At 34.2% G+C, this 22,314-nt stretch overlaps 1 protein-coding gene across 50 annotated transcripts in view; it reads left to right on the plus strand.

Annotated features, from left to right (window-relative positions):
* Positions 1–22,314, plus strand: part of RIMS1 (regulating synaptic membrane exocytosis 1) — a 515,969-nt gene that overhangs the window by 436,542 nt on the left and 57,113 nt on the right. For 27 of the 50 annotated variants that reach the window (XM_054491241.2, XM_054491242.2, XM_054491245.2 and 24 more), the window contains one exon: positions 11,346–11,581. The exons of 16 other annotated variants lie outside the window; for them this stretch is intronic. In XM_054491241.2, coding sequence (XP_054347216.1) covers positions 11,346–11,581 — 236 coding nt within the window. The remainder of the gene's footprint in view (positions 1–11,345; positions 11,582–22,314) is intronic. 7 more of the 50 variants (XM_054491247.2, XM_063666316.1, XM_054491250.2 and 4 more) reach the window with 1 other exon arrangement.

Here is a 22,314-nt window from a genome sequence, read left to right on the forward strand (position 1 = left end):
TAATAAGCTAAAGAAAGCAATTTTCAAATTCAGTGAAATCTGAACCAAAATGAGAGGAAATGCCAAAAATAGATGCTTACTTATTCAGCTATTGAACAGAATGTAAAGCTCTCTAAAATAAATGTCACAGCCTTAAAAAGCCCAACGAAAAATTCCCTTCTAGAATATGTAAGAGCTAGGGGAAGTTTTAGCCCTGGAGCACCTTGAAACAGTATTTTATACCTCATGGTAGCAGACTACATGGACTCAGAAGAGGACCACTCAGGTCTGCCATTCTGTGGCAGAAGCAGGGTATTGATTCCTATGTGGCAAAAGCTATCCAGTGTAATTTACAGATAAACTGGTATAGCATGATTTTAACATCTGTCTTCATTATGAAACCCTATGAAAATTTTGATAACAACATAACTGGTCTAATTCTACCCTTATTCAAAAATAAGCAATAATATTACATGGGCACAGTTCCCCAGGCATGACAGTATAGTTTATATCAGACTAACTTCTTCACATATAAAACTATAAAAGCTGAACAAGAACAAATAATGAACAACAACAGCAAAAACTATTGGAAGGCCTTTGAGAGCAACAAAGCAGGCAGAAATTTGAGTAGTTTCAATTTTTGAAAGGAGGGGAAAACACAAGGTAAGTGGTAAGTTCATCCTAGTTTCCTCTGAAGTTACTTTCCAATTTGGTGACATAGGATAATAGAGCCTTAAGCAGAGAGCAGTGTTCTTACTTACTAGGCTGAGAAAATAAATTTCACAATTCAGGAACTGACAGAGAAACTGGAAATTGTGAGGGTGGAAAGCTTCAAATTTTGCTATAGATTTCCCTCATACGTTGACCAGTGAGCTGTCTATGCACAGGGAAGTTTCCAGGAAAGCAAACAAAAAGCAGCAGCTGGAAGGCCAAAGAGCCAAGCACAAATTCCAGCAGCTGCCAGTACTGGGGAGATGGATTGGACTTCAAGTTCCCATAGTTAGAGGGGTATGACAAACACTTTTGGTTTCTTTTAAATATCTCAGAAGGGCCAAACTCTAGAAATAAGCATTACACTCTGTGAGTAATAGCAAATCTTTAAACCCAAACTCTGTACAAGAACAAGACGAAAACTTTCTGTCAATCAAATGAGAATTTTACCTATTTTGGAGGAAAATAATGTCATCCAGAGCCTCCACAGGGTTTCATCCACACAGTTTTACATCTGATTAAAATTTATGAGTCATGTTTAACAATGAAAAAAAGGACTACCTGGCTAAACACTAACAAGAGTTATCAAATAGAGAAAGACTTTAAAATATCTATGATTAATATGTTAAATAAATCAAAGGAGGATGGATTATTTAACAGACCTGGAATCCATTTTAAAAAATTAAATTATAATTTAAAAATTTAAAAAAGTAATAGTGAGTTTAACGACATATGAGAAACAGTAAAACCAAGGATTAGTGAACTACTCAGTAGAAAGTATATGAGTTGACGTACAGAGAGAAGAGACAGAAATTGGAGGAGAACATAAACAAGTGGAACATGATGAAAAATTCTAATGTATATAGAGTCCCAGAAGGAGAGGAAATGACAGAAGCAACACTTGAATACTGAAATACAGACTGACAATTTTCCAGGACTGATAAAAGACATCAAATTACAAATCTGAAATCTTTACATACCCAATAATATATGTAAGAGAGAAAAAAATCAGCATTATTGTAATCAAAGTACAGAAAACGAAAGAAAAACATTTCTTAAAAGAATCTCAGGGGAAAAAAGAGATAGTATCTTTGGAGAAGCAAAGATATGACTAGCTGAAATTTCAGCACATATTATGAGACCCTAAATTTGGTGGAATGGCCAAAAGAAAGAATTCTGAAAGGAAAAAACAAAAATGTCCAACTTACAATTTTATGCTTAGTAAATATTACCCAGAAATGTCTTTCAGGAAATAAATAAATGAGTGCATGCATGCATAGATAGATAGATAGATAGATAGATAGATAGATAGATAGATAGATAGATAGAGAACAAAGAGAATTCATCACGAGGTGACCAGCACTACAAAAAATACTAATGGGAGTTCATGTTGAAGAAAAGTATCTCCAGTTGGAAGCACTAGCCTTGAGGAAGAATGAAGAACATTGGAAAGAGTTAATAATGATAAAAACAACATCTTGTGGTAGTTAAAACATATGTAGAAGTGAAAAATATATAAAATACCTGAGTGAAAGGTGGGAGGGGAGTAAATGGAAGTAAGTTATTGTACAGATCTTGCATTATTTTGAAATTGGTTAAAATGTCTAACTTAAGAAGGATTTAAGTAAGTCAAAGTGCATATTTTAATCTTTAGGGTAGTCACTAATAGCATAATAGAAGAATGAACAACTCAGTTGCTAATAATTGAGAAAATGTGGAATAATAAAAATACCTAATTAGGCAAAAGGAGAAGTAAAACAACAAACAGATGGGATGACTACAAATAAACAGAAAGTGGTGGACGGAACTACATCTGTATCAATAATTGCATCAAAAATAAATGTACTCAATAAAAATTACCAATATCATAGAATGAAAAGGGAAAATAATATATATTATAGATATATAAATGATATCGTAAACAACTTATGCTGGTAGGTTTTTCAATTCAGAACACAGTGAGCAAACTATGGCCAGCAGGCTAAATCTGGCCCGCTGCCTATTATTGTGAATAAAGGTTTACTGGAACACATCTATGCCCATTTCCTAATATATTGTCCATGGCTGTTTTCCCGCCACAACAATTGAGTGGTTGCAACAGAGTCGAGTAGTTGCAACAGAGTCAGTATGAAATATTTACTATCTGGCCCTTTACAAAATAAATTTTCCTAACCCTGACTTACATGAGATATACAAATTTTCTGAAAAGTACAACTTACTAAAAATGACATAAGAATAAACTAAAAAGCTGAAGAGTTTTATATTTAGTTTCTTAAATGATTCTGTAATTGTTTTCAACCTTTTCACCAAGAAATATCCTGACCCAGGTAGATCCTGATAATTACAAATATTTAAAGAATAAATACTCTTATCTTACACAATTTTTTCCTAAGGAACATTTTGAAACTCGGTGATGGCAGCCTTTCCTTGATACATTTGGTAAGGACATTACAAGATAGAAAAAATAGGACAAAATCTCTCATTAAAGTAGAGAGACCCCAAACAAAATTTTAGCAAATTGAATCCAGATAGAGGGAGGGATGATAAATGATGGATGAATTCATAGATCATTATTTACAGTTTATGTGATTATGCATATAGGAAATATATAAAATATTTCTTTTCATGACAAACTTAGCTTAAAAACAATTACAGTCCATTTACATATATTCAATCCACTAAAAGAACCTAGAAGTCTATATAAAAATATATATATATAAAATAACTATTAGAATTAATGAATTTAGCAAAGTCACTGGATATAAGGTTAACATATAAAAAGGAATTTTATTTTTATGTACTAGCAACAAACAAACCTTAGGAAATGAAATTTACAAAATGCCATCAATGTAATATAGTCAGAAATATAAAATACCTAGAAATAAATCTAAGACCTAGGAATAAACTAACAAAATGTGCATAAGCCCTCAACACTGAAGACTACTTGTAGCTTCACATAAAACTCAACACATGTATGTGTGTGGGAGTGAGATTTAATAAAAATTACAGAGATCATCACTTCTTAAGGTCCAGCTTACTTGAAGAGATTGAATATAAATAGTGATCTAACTTGAGTTCATTTTTTAGTTCTGATTCTTATTATCAAAATAGGTCCACCAGACACCTTTAGGAGGTATTTAATGCCACCTTGATTATTAATCACCAGTCCCTGTGTTATGACCACTGAAAATTATAGGATGGATGCCTGGAGATGGCTTCTTAATATTGATCAACAATATTGATCTGCTGTTTGTGGTTAGTAACTTGTGTATTGATCCAGATGTAAGTGTAGGGCTCATATAATTTTTGTTATTTAACTTTTAAAATTTTTGTAAACAGCATTGTGAACTTATATACATAATTATTCTTTATACTACTTGTTCCTTCTTAAGGCTTACAATAGAATTATGGTAGACTTCTAGGTTCTTTTAGTGGATTGAATATATGTAAATTGATTGTAATTGTTTTTAAGCTAAGTTTGTCATGAAAGTGGGAACTATCCTGACATAGCCCCTCGTGTCTTCTGAAAACATTCTTGCTTTCTGAAAGAAGGTATTTTAGGACTTCTATTTTTTTATCCTCTTCCAAAACGTTGTGTCAGCCTCCTTACATTGTAATAATGAGCCAAAGTCTGGCAAATGAAGGTGCAGGTTTGATTGTCTTACATCACCCATCACTTCTGTATCTATAAGTAACAGTCTATGTTTGGGAAAGTAAGCTTCTGACGTTTTAATGTTATTTTATTATTTTTAAAAATTCTTGTTTAAATTAGTTTCTTGTTTGTCTGTTACCATAATTTAATTGATTTTATCCACATTACTTGTTTGTGTTTTACTATTGATACAATCAGTACATATTCTACAATTGATGGCATGTCATCGCTTAATTAGCATTTTTGTTTCTTAGGAGAGAGACTCCATACCCCCATTCCAGAGTTACTTGGTCTGATAGGCAGAACAATGTGCCCCCAACAAAGGGTTCCTATATCATAATCCTCAGAAAAATGGGGAATTGGGGTGTCAGATGGAATTAAGGTTGCTATCATCTGACTTTAAAGTAGGGAGCTTGTACAAGGTTATCCAGTGGGCCCAGTGTAGTAACAGGAGTGCTTATAAGTGAAAAAAGGAGGGAGCAGAGTCCGTCAAAGACAGAGATATGACAATAGAAGCAGAGGTCACAGTGATTCCACATGTATGCAACCAGCCATTGTTCCCTTTGACGACAGAGGAAGGGGCCATCAGATAAGGAATTTGGGCAGCCTACATAAACTAGAAAAGGCAAAGAGACAGATTCTCCCCTAAAGCCTCCAGATGGAACATAGCCCAGCTGACACCTTGATTTTAGGGCTTCTGACCTCCACAACTGAAAGATAATAAATTTGTGGTGTTTTAAGCCACCAAAAAAAATACATAAAATAATGATGTGTCTTAATACTGATGGCATCTTTGATTTGGCTGAATGTGTATAGACACTTTATCACCTTTTCCATTTAATGCTTAATTATTTCATACCAAATCATATGTGTAATTTATAATGTGGACCAAAGTGTTATTACCACCAGATCTCATTTTCCATACCTATCAGTATGAGGTCCCCAAAATTCATTTCTTTTTATGGTTGATAATGTTTCATTGTGTGGATTTAACACATTTTGTTTCTCTATTCATCAGTTGATGGGCATTTGTTTTGTTTCCACTTTTTGACTTTTGCGAATAATTTTGATATGAATAGTTCATATATGTTTGTGTGGATATATATTTTCGATTCTCTTGTGTATATACTTAGGAATGGAATTGCTGGATCATATGGTAACTCTAGTTTACCAGTATTTAAAGTGCCATCATATTTTCTAAAGCAGCTGCATCACTTTACATCCCCATCAGCAATGTTGACGGCTCCAGTTTCTCCTAATTCTAGTCAACCTTTGTTATTGTCTATTTCTTATTATAGCCATCCTAGTACATTTAAAGTAGAATATCATTGGGGTTTTCATAAACCTGCTGTTAAGCCAAAATTATCAAACTACTTTGCTATCTTCAAGAATTCACTTTGATTCTGCTGAGTTAGCAATTTTTTGAAAAGGGAATTTTCTTAAAAGGATAGCATTTTTAAAGTATTAGAAGTTCAGTTTCTTTCTTCTCTGGGATTCTTTAATTCTCTATGCTAGAATTATGTAAGTACTTACCTGTACAGATCAGTCAGAACAGAAGTTCTATTAAATGTAAAATACCATTCTACTATAAAGACACATGCACAAGTATGTTTATTACAGCAATATTCACAATAGCAAAGACTTGGAACCAACCCAAATGCCGATCAGTAATAGATTGGATAAAGAATATGTGGCACATATGCACCATGGAATACTATGCAGCCATAAAAAGGGTGAATTCATGTCCTTTGCAGGGACATGGATGAAGCTGGAAATCATCATTCTCAGCAAACTAACGCAGGAACAGAAAATCAAACACCACATGTTCTCACTCATAAGTGGGAGTTGAACAATGAGAACACAGGGAGGGGAACATCGCACACCAAGGCCTGTCAGGGGGTGGGGGGCTAGGGGAGGGATAGCATTAGGAGAAATACCTAATGTAGATGATGGGTTTGATGGGTGCAGCAAACCATCATGGCACGTATATACCTATGTAACAAACCTTCATGTTCTGCACATGTATCTCAGAACCTAAAGTGTAATAAAAAAAAGAACTCCCCCCAAAAAATCTTATGTACCCCATAAATATATATAGCTACTATGTACCCATGAAATTGAAAATTAAAACTTATTTTTAAAACAAAAGTATAAAAATAAAATACCTTGGGATCTAATATTTGCTACTTGGACAACTATCCCTATGGTATACACAAAGTAAGAATTTTTTTGTCACCAATTAAGAAGATTATTTTTTAGCAAACAGAACTAATAGGTTCAGTGTTACCACTCAGCTATAGGGTTAAAATTAACATAGTAATCTAAGCCTATATTTTAAAGAGTTTTTCTTCTTTCAGTGTGCACAATATATTTCTTGAGTGATGTGAGTTTTTAGTAGCATTCAAAAAAAAATACTTGCAAAAATTCTACCAAACTAGATTTTCTGTCATCTGCCACCCAGCTTTCAATGTATTCCTGACACTGAACTCTGTTGGCCAACCATCTGACAGATTTCACCCATAGGTAGATTCCCTATTGTTACTGCCACTAGTTGGGAAAGTATTATTAGTCATAAGCAATGCAGAATCAGAGCCAGTCTTGCCAAGAACTGGAACCAGAAAGAAACAAAACAAAACAAAAACATGCATAGAAAACCAGGGTCAGAAAACAGAAAGAAGACTGTGCTGTTGCCTCTTGAGGTTAAATCTAGAAGCCAGGAAAAGGCATCCTTGGGCTTATAGAGCCCATGAAATGCCCTGCTTGGACAACACAGCTAATTGGCTTAAGTAGGGAGTTCATTTAAGTGTCTTTGGTGTCTTCCAGTACTATCAGGACATAATTCTCCAAATTAAAACAATAATCACCAGAAAAATAGCAAATGTTGGAGTTTTAATTAATTAGTGAGAAAACCGACAGTATAACAAGCTGTTTCCAAAGATGATCCAAGAAACCCTTGTAATTTTGTACACGTACATATAGTTACTGGGGAAAAATGGAATACTAAAATTAGATTACTAAGTTAGATTCAAAACTAGATAATGTATTCTAAGTCAATGAAACTGTGACTTACCGGTTATCCGCTCTAGAGCCGGATAGTAATCATTTGCCCTTTATTAGTTTTTTTTTTTTCAAATTAACATCTAACTTTACTAAGAATATAAAATGTTTGGACTACAATTATAAAAGTAAATACTAAGTGAAAATTTTACACTTCTGTAGAGAGTCAAATGACCCTTAGGTGCTCTTGTTAGCCAATGCACAGCATGTTAGGGAATGCTCAAGAAAAGTGGCCAGAAAACCAATTTGTTTGGTTGGTTGGGTTTGTCTTACTTCCAAGATTGGATATTTTGTTCTTACTCTGAGCAGTTGGGTAGATGGGTGCCTACAATGTGATATGGAAGATTGGAGAGGGAGCAGGTTTTTTGAGGGGTTGAACACTTTATATTTGAGAGCCTTATTAGATATATCCAAGCAGATATGTCAGTTGACAGCTAGATATATAAATCTGGAGTCCAGGGCTGAGTACCAGGTGCAGGAAAACAATTGGGATCTGCAGCATATAGATACTACATAAAGCTTGGAACCAGGCGAGACATCTATGGAGTTCAGTTCATGTAGAAGAATATAGGCCAAAGAGCTGGGCATTGAGGAGCTCCTACATTTAGTGATAAAAGAGGATCAAGGTCCTGCCAGTGAGGCACAAGTTTGGAAAATCGATTAGAATAAAGTATTTCAAGACAAGGGAATCAAATTCTTTGACAAATGCATGACATTGAGAGGTCAAAAGGATAAAGACTGGTAAGTGACCGGATTTTGCTGTGTGGAGTTATTAACGACTGATAAAGATGGTTTTAGTGAAATGTTAGGGACAAAGCTTGATTCAAATTACTTCAGAAAAAAGTAGGAGGAGAGGATATATAAATAACTACTTGAGATTTTTCAGCACTTGGAGTTATTAGCGACTGATAAAAGACAGTAGGTTTAGTGAAATGTTAGGGACAAAGCCTGATTCAAATTAGTTCAGAAAAAATAGGAGGAGAGGATATATAAATAACTACTTGAGATTTTTCAGCAAAAAGTCTACAAGAAGGGGGGGATCAAAAGGAAAGGGATTTTGTTTGACTTTTAAAGATGGGTTATAGCATAGTATATTTCTATACTGATCACTTTTTTTCACTTCCTACTCATAAATCAATTCATTCAGCAATGGGAAGGGGGCTGTAGCAGTTTTAGTGGTGCATAAAGTACATGCTGTTATGAAATATCAGAATCCCAATATAACCAGTACAAAATGTAAAACAAAGGACCAGGAGACAACAGTCATGAAGCTAGAGACTGAATAGCTTTATAAAGCAGAAAACCTTAAGATGTGTCTTAAAAGATTCAGATATGTATAAGTGATAGGAATCGTTTTTCAAGAAACAGAAGCAGAACAAATGAAAGTTAAGAAATGGGGCAGTAGAAGCATATTTGTGCTGTAATCTTCAGATTGATTAGATTAATCTGACTGATTAGATTCTATGAACTGCCTCCTCAGTTAGAAATGAAAATACCTTAAATGTTTTTCATTGAATATTATAATATTATAGACTGTTTAGGAAGCTATACAGGTCCTCATAAAAGAATGCTTTTAAGCATCTAGACATATATTTTTTGAGAAAAAAACCTCATATTTTATTCAGCCAATCATTTTTCATATAACTTAACCTCCTCCCAATGATAACACTTGTTATACATATTTTTCAATTTTTTCCAGAACTTTTATTTGTCAAAATTGTAGAATATTTCACTGCTAAAATTGGATACCCGTGAAATAAACTTTTGAATCTTCCCAGTTCATCTTAAATTTTAATAATAAAATATGATAGTAGACATTTCCCTATACTCTTAAACTTCTTTATAAACTAAAGAACATTGCCCAGAATTTCACAATGGTATTTTTTTGTGACTCATATTAGAGATGGAAATTTCAAGCTGTAATAGAATTCCGTCTTTATGGAAATAATGGGAAGAGAAAAGGGTACATGTTAATTAATTCATACTTTCCTTTAAAGGTTAAAAAATCATCAGAAGAGAAGTTTTCAATAACCACTGTGGAGAGTGGGCTAAAATAATTGATGAGAGATGAGAAACCACTGCTTTCTCTGTTGTAGGCATTTGATTGAGCATAGACATTGTAACTATGAAATTGACCAAATCTTGACATTTCTGTAGATTCTCCAGCAGAATTCTGCAAGTAAAATAGTAAAGAAAAGCAGATAGAGTAGCTTTAAGGATGGGTGGCATATTTAGATAATGCATTCAAATATGTTGGTGAAGACACAGAAGAAATTGACCATAATACTTATCAGGAAAGAAAGTCTCCTGGAGTTGGGAATATAAATCCCACAGGAAACAGTTTGGGACTGATCATATATAATAATACTCCCATTTGTGTCTCAAAAAATGTACATAAAATGCGTAGCAAAATTATCAGATTTGCAAATGACTTTTAAAATTTTGAGTTAATGAAAAACTGACTGGAATAAGTTGAAAGAATAAGAATCATTTATTATTATCAGAATTTTGATGTGGACAAGTTCAAGTAATGCAGCTAAGTATTAAAAATTACAAATTGTCCTCATCAAGTAGCGGTCTCAATTTTCAATTCACAATCCGTGAAGGATCCTAAGGACCAGTCTTACCTCTTTTCCATAGCTTATAAACTCTCCTTCCTGATCTTCCTCTCCTACCTTTCTGAACTCACCTCATACCAATTTCTCTCTCATTATATATATGACAACAAACTTGTTACATAATCCCAAGACTTTCTGTTTTATAATTTATAATCATATTAGGATTTATTCTGACTCACATATTAAATGTCCTCACTGTTAAAGATGCTATATCAGCTAGTGTGTATTTTGTAGTTCAAAACAAGAAGTAGAAATGAAGAAGATCAAAATGGTAATACGGGTCATATAATTAGTTTTTGCAAATATTTTGAGGAAACATAAAATTAAGAGGGTCATTTTAGGTGTATCAAACCAGGTTTTTATTAGACAGAAGTGTACTGGTCTAGATGGATAATAAAGCTGCATATGCATTGTAATTTAAAAGGTTGTAAGAATCCTAACATCCATGCTCCTTGCTTGCTTGCCCTACCTCTCCTCAACTCTCAGACATAGTTTACTTTGGCTAGTAGAAAGGAGTTTTTCCCAGCTAACTTTCTATGCTGCATAAAATAATTAACAATAATATATTCTTTGGGGAGAGAAGGAATCTATTCAGATAAACTGGTACAAGCTGGTAACAGACAAGTTTTGATAGGAAAGAAAAAAATAAAAAGAAATCAGCCTACATCATGCGAGTGTGAGGCATTGAAAGAAGGAAATGAGATGAAGAAGTTTGTGTGGAGGACGTGGAGCATGAGGGGACAAGGAATGAAGAGGGAAAACTTAATCCAAAAGCATTTTGTTGTTGTTTTTGTTTTAGTTTTTGCTTTCTTTGCTGTCTTGGACTCATTAAGCAAGATGTGTTAGTTAGAATCCCAAAGGGAAATTAGAACAAATACTGTTTTCATTTCTTAAGCCTTGTTATGTGGCACATTTAAAGAATGTAAGTTTTTAAAAATATTTTTCTCTCTGGAATATATATGAACTTTTCTTAATAACTGAAATATTTTAGTTTTTCTCTGGTAACATAGTAACTATACTGTTTACAAAATTGGTCAGTAACATTCATCTCCCCATACATGGCATTTGTTGCACTTATTTTTACAATCTTTAAAAAGTTTATAAATTATTCCATGTTGAAATGGCGTTGTTTTAAGCCATGTCTAGTAATAAATACTTTGTAGGTGGTGGTGTGATACTAAAGTATTTGTAGGTATAGAACCACTACTCGACTGCATTTTCCCCCTAAAAATGTGTCTGGATTATTTCAAAATAAATTAGATTTAGAATTTCAGTGACGCTGACCTGTAATTTATGGATGCATATATGTTTTTACTTTGTAAATATAGTTCATTTACCCCCAAAATGCAAGGCAGACGGATGGGGACTTCAGGAAGATCAATCATGAAGAGCACCAGTGTGAGTGGAGAGATGTACACACTGGAGCATAATGATGGCAGCCAGTCAGACACAGCTGTGGGTACAGTTGGAGCAGGTGGAAAGAAACGGAGATCCAGCCTTAGTGCCAAAGTTGTTGCCATAGTGTCTCGAAGGAGTAGAAGCACATCCCAGCTTAGTCAAACAGGTGAGTGATGTGAATTCAACCTAAACAACTCAATTCTTTTATGGAGAGAAAAACTTGATCTTCATGCTATGGCTTGTGATGGAATTGTGGCATATTTGGTTCTTCTTTGAAAAGAAAATTTATTTTTCTGTCTCTGAAAATCTGCTAAATTTATGGGTTTATTTTTTCTGTACAGCTGTCTTCACAAGGTATCACTTTTAAATCTGCAAAGTGGACAGACTTTTCAATTAAAAAAATTAAGGTCATATTTGCAAATATGCAAGGAAATGCAAAGAAGTATAAACATCCAAATTTATTTACATCCAACAAAAGCAACAGGGTTCTCTTTTTCAAAATGTTCCATAATTCAATTACTTACTTTTGGCTATGTCTATACTTTTTATAGAAAAGAAGGTCAGTTGTGCAACGTGACATATACTCTTCAAGGTACTGTATAAATATAATAATTGAACTGTACTTACTATAGTTTCAATGTAGGTAAAAACCCAGCAGTGATTTTTACTTTAGAAAAATGGGTCAGTGGTTTTATGCAAAGAGTGATGTTTTAATACGAATATATGTTTCAGATATTTTCTGCTGCTTATAAATTTAAAAGCTTAATGTCCTAAAGGTATATATTTAAAAAGCAAATACAAAAGGGAGAGTGGCTATTTTTGTATTGTAAAATATAACAAAACACTGCTTAAAATTGTATAAAATTGGCCAGACAGATAGATTATTCATTACTATGCTCAATACTACGTAAAATCAAAGGTAAGTGAAATATTGAAGTGATTTAAATAGTCAGCAACTGTTTTTTTCTCTTAAAACCAACATTGGTTCCATTTTCTGTTCCTTAGTAGCAAGAGCCTTATCACAAAATTTACTTATACCAAAAAGCTTTCACAAAATCCTTTTTATGTCTCACTCAGCATTCTGGAAAGTACCTATTTTAAATTATTCATTCTACTGGATATATTCACAAATAAATTAGAAGTAGGAAATTTGAGTCACATCTTAAAATTACAGGATTAGAATGAACTTAGAATAGCTAGCATCCCTGTGATAGATCTGCATCTTTGCCCTTCCAATCAGATGAGCTATTCTATTTGTTATGAAGGAGAATTATTTGTCTTCTTTAGAGTCAAGTTCCTTTACAGTAAGTATAAGAGGCATTTTTCATTTGTGTTGTTTCTTTTGTTTAATTTTTTATAGTTGTGCTTCCTGGTTTTTGGTGTTTTGTTTATTTGTTTGTTTTTTAAATTATACTTCAAGCTCTGGGATACATGTGCAGAAAGTCCAGGTTTGTTACATAGGTATACACGTGCCATGATGGTTTGCTGCACCCATCAACCCGCATCTACATTATATATTTCTCCTAGGCCTCCTAGGAGATATTTCTGCTATCCCTCCCCTAGGCCCCCACCTGCTGACAGGCCCCAGTGTGTGATGTTCCCTTCCCTGTGTCCATGTGTTCTCATTATTTAACTCCCACTTATGAGTGAGAACATTTAGTGTTTGGTTTTCTGTTCTTGTGTTAGTTTGCTGAGAATGGTGGTTTGCAGCTTCATCCATGTCCCTGCAGAGGACATGAACTCATCCTTTTTTATGGCTGCATAGTATTCCATGGTGTATGTGTGCCATATTTTCTTTACCTAGTCTCATTGATGGGCATTTAGGTTGGTTCCAAGTCTTTGCTATTGTGAACAGTGTTGGAATAAACATATGTGTTCATGTGTCTTTATAGTAGAATGATTTATAATCCTTTGGATATATACCCAGTAATGGGATTGCTGGGTCAAATGGTATTTCTGGTTCTAGATGCTTGAGGAATCGCCACACTGTCTTCCACAATGGTTGAACTAATTTACATTTCCACCAACAGTGTAAAAGTGTTCCCATTTCTACACATCCTCTCAAGAATCTGTTGTTTCCTGACTTTATAATGATTGCCATTCTAACTTGCTTGAGATGGTATCTCATTGTGGTTTTGATTTGCATTTGTCTAATGACCAGTGATGATGAGCTTTTTTTCAAATGTTTGTTGGCCACATAAATGTCTTCTCTTCAGAAGTGTCTGTTCATATTCTTTGCCCATTTTTTGATGGGGTTGTTCTTCTCTTGTAAATTTGTTTAAGTTCTTTGCAGATTCTGAATATTAGCCCTTTGTCAGATGGATAGATTTTATTGGTATTGAAGTAATTCTTTACAGCATGAGGTAGTGGAGAAGATTTTGACCACCAGACTTCAAAATACTTAAATGAAATGGAAACATTATTTGATGTCCTTGAAGGAAACCAGTGTTTCCTATGTGAGAGATTGTAAGTTTAAGAGTTGGTTTTACTTCTTCCCTCAACTTTCCAGTCTGTGTTTTTCTCTCTCTCCTCCCTCTTTACCCTCTTTTCCCCTCTAGCTAGTTAGTACCCTATCATTTATTACTTGAGCATAGTTTTCTTATAAAACACAGCAGTAATTTTGCATAAAAACTATACTTGTGGCTCATCTTTGTATTAATAAGTAATGGGTTCAAATTATGGTTGTCAAAACACTTAGCCTCTTTGCTTTTTTCATTTATGTTTTATCTCAGTTATGGTCAGATGTTGACTTCAAATAATATCTTCCTTCCCAGAAGATATATTGCTAGTAACTTCATGGAATATCCTCTTTTTAGAGACTGGATTCCAGCATACAGGTGCAAAAAGAAAATGGGATTATGAAGCCAAGATACCAAAATATGTAGTTCTGTTCCAAAGTGACTCAATGAATGAACTTTGACTTCTCTCTACAACTCAGTTTTCTTATATAATGGTGGGTTGAATGGGATGTGTAAAATTTTATGAACTTTCTATATGTAAAATTTTATGCTTCTCTTTCTACATAATAATTTTACGTTTCATTTGATAGCCTATCCTTAGATTTCAATCTTCTTGATCTTTCTAAAGCAAGTGACAAATGTTGATAACCCTCAATTATCACTCCTCTTTGTTTTAGTGCATAGCCTGATATTTCTCTTTCTTAGGACTTCCACTAGTGATTTTCCCCATTAATTTAATTATCTTTCATCCCTCCTACAGATATTTAACAAAATTCAGAATTATTCTAAGAAATGTTACTTTTTGTTGCTTCAGATTCTGCATTGACCATGAGATCTATATTTTTGGATTCCTCTTCCCCCATGAAATATTACTTAATTTTAATCTCCCATAAGAAAGCCCCTCTTAGATGTCTGTCTTAAAATAACTTCAGATTCTCTTAATTTTCAGCCCTTACTTTCAATATAGATAGAAAGGGTATGAAGTAGTAAAGAATGGTACATTTTAAGAAAATGGCCCCGAGCCAGAAATATTTTGGAATTGAATGAACCTCTAGGTAAGCTGCAGGTTGGGTTTTAAAATGTAAAGTTTTTAATCTCTGTTGATTTTAGTGGCCCAGCCTGTGTAATGTAAGGAATTGTCTCCCCTCACTCAATACTAACTGTATAATATTCCATATAATATCCTATATCTTCTCCTCACTTGAAAATGAAGGCATTATTGGGAAGGTTCTACAAATCTGTGCAAAGTCATTTCTAAATACACTTTTGAAATTATGCTAATCAGTATCGTAAGAATGATAAATATTCATGTATCTAAGTAGATAAAAATAATATATCTACATTTCTATAGCTTTTTCCATGCTCTCAAGTTATGTTTGTGTGAGTGTATACAATTTCACTCCTTCATTGGTCACAAGAAACTTATGAAATGTTATTATTCCCATTTTTTTCTTTTTTTATTTCTTTTTTTATTATACTTTAAGTTTTAGGGTACATGTGCACAATGTGCAGGTTTGTTACATATGTATACATGTGCCATGTTGGAGTGCTGCACCCATTAACTTGTCATTTAACATTAGGTATATCTCCTATTGCTATTCCTCCCCCCCCCCCCCCCCCACACAACAGGCCCTGGTGTGTGATGTTCCCCTTCCTTTGTCCGTGTTTTCTCATTGTTCAATTACCAGCTATGAGTGAGAACATGCGGTGTTTGGTTTTTTGTCCTTGTGATAGTTTGCTCAGAATGATGGTTTCCAGCTTCATCCATGTCCCTACAAAGGATGTGAACTCATCATTTTTTATGGCTGCATAGTATTCCATGGTGTATATGTGCCACATTTTCTTAATCCAGTCTATCATTGTTGGACACTTGGGTTGGTTCCAAGTCTTTGCTATTGTGAATAGTGCCGCAATAAACATACGTGTGCATGTGTCTTTATAGCAGCATGATTTATAATCCTTTGGGTATATACCCAGTAATGGGATAGCTGGGTCAAATGGTATTTCTAGTTCTAGATCCCTGAGGAATCACCACACTGACTTCCACAATGGTTGAACTAGCTTACAGTCTCACCAACAGTGTAAAAGTGTTCCTATTTCTCCACATCCTCTCCAGCACCTGTTGTTTCCTGACTTTTTAATGATCGCCATTCTAACTGGTGTGCGATGGTATCTCATTGTGGTTTTGATTTGCATTTCTCTGATGGCCAGTGATGATGAGCATTTTTTCATGTGTTTTTTGGCTGCATAAATGTCTTCTTTTGAGAAGTGTCTGTTCATATCCTTTGCCCACTTTTGGATGGGGTTGTTTGTTTTTTTCTTGTAGATTTGTTTGAGTTCATTGTAGATTCTGGATATTAGCCCTTTGTCAAATGAGTAGGTTGCAAAAATTTTCTCCCATTCTGTAGGTTGCCTGTTCACTCTGATGGTAGTTTCTTTTGCTGTGCAGAAGCTCTTTAGTTTAATTAGATCCCATTTGTCAATTTTGGCTTTTGTTGCCATTGCTTTTGGTGTTTTAGACATGAAGTCCTTGCCCATGCCTATGTCCTGAATGGTATTGCCTGTGTTTTCTTCTAGGGTTTTTATGATTTTAGGTCCAATGTTTAAGTCTTTAATCCATCTTGAATTAATTTTTGTATAAGGTGTGAGGAAGGGATCCAGTTTCAGCTTTCTACATATGGCTAGCCATTTTTCCCAGCACCATTTATTAAATAGGGAATCCTTTCCCCATTTCTTGTTTTTGTCAGGTTTGTCAAAGATCAGATAGTTGTAGATATGCGGCATTATTTCTGAGGGCTCTGTTCTGTTCCATTGATCTATATCTCTGTTTTGGTACCAGTACCATGCTGTTTTCATTATTGTAGCCTTGTAGTATAGTTTGAAGTCAGGTAGTGTGATGCCTCCAGCTTTGTTCTTTTGGCTTAGGATTGACTTGGCGACGCGGGCTCTTTTTTGGTTCCATATGAACTTTAAAGTAGTTTTTTCCAATTCTGTGAAGAAAGTCATTGGTAGCTTGATGGGGATGGCATTGAATCTATAAATTACCTTGGGCAGTATGGCCATTTTCACGATATTGATTCTTCCTATCCATGAGCATGGAATGTTCTTCCATTTGTTTGTATCCTCTTTTATTTCATTGAGCAGTGGTTTGTAGTTCTCCTTGAAGAGGTCCTTCACATCCCTTGTAAGTTGGATTCCTAGGTATTTTATTCTCTTTGAAGCAATTGTGAATGGGAGTTCAGTCATGATTTGGCTCTCTGTTTGTCTGTTATTGGTGTATAAGAATGCTTGTGATTTTTGCACATTGATTTTGTATCCTGAGACTTTGCTGAAGTTGTTTATCAGCTTAAGGAGATTTTGGGCTGAGACGATGGGGTTTTCTAGATATACAATCATGTCATCTGCAAACAGGGACAATTTGACTTACTCTTTTCCTAATTGAATTCCCTTTATTCCCTTCTCCTGCCTGATTGCCCTGGCCATTGATTAAATGTTGAAAATGGTGCTTAGTTTCCTGGGATATGGGAAAGAAATCTGTGTGGAATCTAAAACTATATGAAATATTTCTCTAATTCCCATGGATACCTCATCTCAGGACAGATCTCAAATCAAATAAGCTCCGTACAACTGAGACTATGATTTCTAATAGAACTTTTAAATTTTATGAAGAAGACATCTATAAATGTAAAATATCAGCTTTATAAACTAGAAATTACTCAATTTACTTTAACTTGTACTATTGGGTAACTGTATCTGCAGTACTATCCCAGGCACAGTGGGTGTTTCAAAAATAGAAGTATCATTTACAGTGGAAGGAAATCATTCACACCTGAAATACACATGAACCAAGGAACAAAGTGAAAAAACATAAAGTAAAATGCCTGAAATAATAAAATCTAGTTCTATTTATGTATGTTATCAAAGGTAGTGGGGAGACAAATTGGTCAAGGATCTAAGTCCCTAGGATGAGGGCACATACAGAATTAGTAGATGATTTGTTCTAACCATTTAGTAAAATTATTTATTACATCATTAACAGCTGAGAATACTTTGTTAGCATAATATCTTTTATCCAAATACTGACAAGATGTTGATGTTTATATTCTAATTATGGAAAATATTGCAGGACTCTTTCACAATTTTCAAACAGTTGTCAATATTGATATGCTATGAATGTGTTAAAAATCACTTCTATGCTTCTTTAGTAATAGGTATTCTGTACCTTTCCAATATTTTTCCACTATCAAAGTTTATTTCTCCCCTGTGCAGATCCTTTCCTTCAAGACCCTGTTCAAGACCCTCTAACTCTATATGTTGTCCCCAATTATTTGAACAGTTTGTTTTTCTGAATTCCTAAATAGAGGTCTCTGACTTCACTGTCAACTTGCTGCCCATTGCACTCTCCATTTTGTCATTCATTTCAGCTCCCTCTCTCTAACCATCTCATTCATCTCTATCTTAATTCCCCTCCACAATTAGATTTAGCACGCAGTTCTTGTCATGGGTGGGAAAGGCTAGAACAGGATATACTCTGGGTGGGAGCCCAAGGGGATAGGGCTAGAAGGTCTACAGTGGGTTAGAGTGAGGCTGCCTTCACCATCCCTAAAATCTGTTCACATGCATGGTGCTGGGGCTGGCAAGATGGATAAATGGAGGTAACTCTTATGAACTTTTCTTCAGGGAGCTTAGCATTAGGAAGGAAAGAGATCAAATGTAGCAGTCCTTTTTTCTTTGATTCTACCAACATTTATTAGCACTTTTCTTGTACCAGACTCTGTAATTGAGGGAGTAGTAGGAGTAAGAGGGGTGTGTGTGTGTGTGTGTGTGTGTGTGTGTGTGCACGCATGTTTCAGAACAAAGGAATCTGATCATTTTTCCAGGTGAAGAGTGGATATAACACCTCTAGATGGAGAGATTGAAAGATGATACAAATAATTTTAATTGTGCAAAGTTCCAGAGAACAGAGGCGATAATTCAAGAACACAAGTTTATTCTTGGAGACAGAGAAGGTTGATTTTTTTCCCTGAGTATGACAGAAAAGAGGAAATGGCTGAAATACAAAGGAATATTGCAGTGGGGATATTGAAAGCTGAAGGAGCTTGAGTCAGAGGCTCCTTAATCTTCTCAGTGCAAATGAGGTATTAACAAATGGAGAGAGTGAGGATATAGGGTGAGCAGTGTTGTAAGAAATTAATTGGTATGAATAAAATCCTGCTGAGCAGCACTTATCCAGCTAAGTTTGGATAATGCAAGTCATGTGGAAAGTAACTTTAAAAAAACATTTATCAGGGATCAAAGCCTCCCTTGCAGGTATCTGGTTCACATTAGCTGTTCTTTTGTCTTTCAAGATTGACATCCCCTGCCTTTGTGCATCTCCAGTGTCATTGCCAAGGTGTCTGAAATGACCATAAGATTCTTTGAGAATATATTGCCACATTCTTTAAGACTTTGAGAAAATATCTGGTTAAGTTTAGATTCTTAAGCCCATTTAATGATTCACCTGTCTTGGGCTGCTATTTAATGTTTAGTTTGACTCTTTCTAGCATGCATATTATTATTATTATTGGAGAAAATTGAAGCTCTGCTCTTTCATTCTTATCTATTAATATTGTGTCTTCTCAAGGAAATGAGAAAATCTTACTCTTTTCTTTCTTCTTCTTCTTTTTTTTTTTTTTTTTTTTTTGTGTGTGTGTGTGTGTGGTCTTGAACTCCTGGCCTCAAATGATCTTCCTGCCTCAGCCTCCCAAAGTCCTGGGATTACTGGCATGAGTCACCACACCTGACTCATTCTTTTTCTTAATATGGCTCTAAATGGCTTTTTATTTTTTTTGCTTTGGCAGTTTATTTCTAGGAAATTAATTCTTTCATTATAATCAAGGGAATGAAAGACTTCAGGAGATCCATAGTGGAGTTCAAAACCATATGGAGTTCACTATTCTACAAGATTATACAGGCAATAATATAAGTACTCTAAGGTGTTTTAGGTAGATTTATAGATGTTAGATTTCAAAATGGCTTAATAAGTGTTTATGAATTTCCAAGGTGTATCACTAACTTCTCAAGATGAAATCATACATAGAAACTATCAAAATTTTCCTTGTTCTACTGTCAAGAAATGAATAATATACACTGATATAACTGTAACTCACATCTAAAGGGATAGTGCTTGAATAAGCTACTTTACAATGAGTTCAAGGTATTATTTTAAAATTCTTATTGTCCTTAGACAATAATTATGCCAATAAATGTGAAAAATATTAAATCTCCTGTTAATTTTTTCCAGTTTTATTACCCAAAAGTCACACAGGTAATGCAAGTCATGAAATAAATCAAATGAGCACCTTCCTGGAGAGCCTACTTTATTTACCTTGGGAAAATGGATGACATTTGCCCTAGGACTTATTTTTCTCCTTCTAACCAATACAGTTTACCAAAATATTCTCTGTATTTTAAGTCTGGTATGGCTTTGTGAAGACTCTCTGCCTTTTCTCTTAGAAAAATAATGTTATAGCTGCAGGGAAGGAAGGCTAAGTTAGTGTCTTTGAACATTCTAAGAAATGTTTTCTTGGCTCTGTTGATTATTAACAATATAAGCCAAAAATTCTTACAAAGTATGTAGGCCCTTCCAAAGTTTCAGAAACTGAAAGCTACTGTGGATCAAAATATTGCTGAAATCTAAATTCCTTATTTGTGCCTTATTGCCTCATTTGCTTGATTCATTTAATGGCACAAGAAAAATATTCTGAAGAATGTAATGTTTCATGTTCTTTGTTTCCCGAACACAAAATCATGGTGCCAGAAATGTTTCTTAAGTCGGCAAAACCATCAAATGAATGTAAGCATGGGTTCTTTTATTTACTGTTGCTGTCTGCCTTAGGAATTCACTACTGTTAATAGAGATTCAATTCAGCTAAAGTAACTCATCTTCTGAAGAGATGCCCTAATAAGGATTAGTATTTTCAAACATACTCCAGCTGGTCTATGTTTGTTCTTTTCCTTGCTCTGAAATATAAATTTTACATTTGGCTAAGATATAGATATACTTTTAGGTTGGCTTGGCAGAAAAAATTATTGATTTCAGTGGAATTAATTTTTATAATTAATTTGTATTTCAGGGTTTGGAGGAGGAAAGAAAACTAAATTTATTAAGTGCCTTCAAAGCACAACACTTAGCACTAAAATAATTACACATGGTGATATTTTTAACTATACTAAGATAATTGTTAAGCATGAGATCAGTTTCAAAATAGATGTCACAAAACATTTCAGGCAGCTAAAGACGTAACAAGAAATATGTCTGATTATTTTTAAGATGACCAATTTTAATACATCCTTATTTAATTCAGAGTTTTTTTAATAGAGATTTTTGTTGATTGATTTTCACATTCTAAGTACAGAAAGGCAAAAAGAAGATATATAAAACTCCTGTGGTATCACCACTAATTGCAAAGTCAGTGTGAAAATGATAGTTTATTATTGGATAATCTTTCTATGCATTTGTATTATTAATATTGATAAAACCATTAGCAATAATAGTTGTGATTTAGTGAGCAATTACTACATGCCAACCAGTGTTTTAATTTTTTACATGTGTTAATTCCTTCAATTCACAAAAAACAGCCATGAAATACTCTTATTATTTGCATTTTACAGGTTCCATGACTTGTCTGAGGTATCACAACTCTTAAAAGTTGAAGTAGAGCTTATGTTCTTAACCACTTTACTATAATTCCTTTCCAACTGTATGTTCACACAGAGAGATACCTTTTTGATATAGATTTTTTAAACAAGCATAGCTTTATAATATTTAATTTTGTTTTATAATCTTGCCTTTTTTCACTTTAAAAAATGTGTATTGAAGACCACTTAGTACACCATCACGGGATGCTTGTACTAGGGTGGAACTGGAAGGAGCTTAGAATTATGTCTTAGAATAAACAGTCTTTTGTATCTGACCATTTGGGCAATAGGGAGAAGAGGAATATTAGAGATAAGGATACGTGATGTTGCCATTTACTAAGAGGGTGGTTGTTGGGAAAGGACCACATTTGCCAATTCTGGCAATGTTGAACTTGGGACCATCATAGGAAATGTGTTTTAGGCAATTTGAGGATCAACAACATAGAACTGGCAATTGAAATCAAGGAAGTTACTTAGGAAAGAAGTATAAAATACAAGTAAAGAGGATCTAGAAGAGACTCCTGCAGAAAACAAAAAGTTAAAGGTGCTTGTTGAGCCTCCATTTTCACAACTATAATATGGAACCATAAATGGTACCTACCTCAGAAGACTGTTGTGGAGATTAAATAAATGTTTTAAACAATTTAGCAAAGTACCTGACAAGGGATCAGTAATAATAATTAGAAGTTTTAATAATTCTGGGGAACCAAATACAAGGGTAAGTAGATAAAGAAAAGGTATCAGTGACATCGTTCGTGAA

This window comes from Pongo pygmaeus, chromosome 5 (genome assembly GCF_028885625.2).
Source record: "Pongo pygmaeus isolate AG05252 chromosome 5, NHGRI_mPonPyg2-v2.0_pri, whole genome shotgun sequence".
Classification (NCBI taxonomy): Eukaryota; Metazoa; Chordata; class Mammalia; order Primates; family Hominidae; genus Pongo; species Pongo pygmaeus.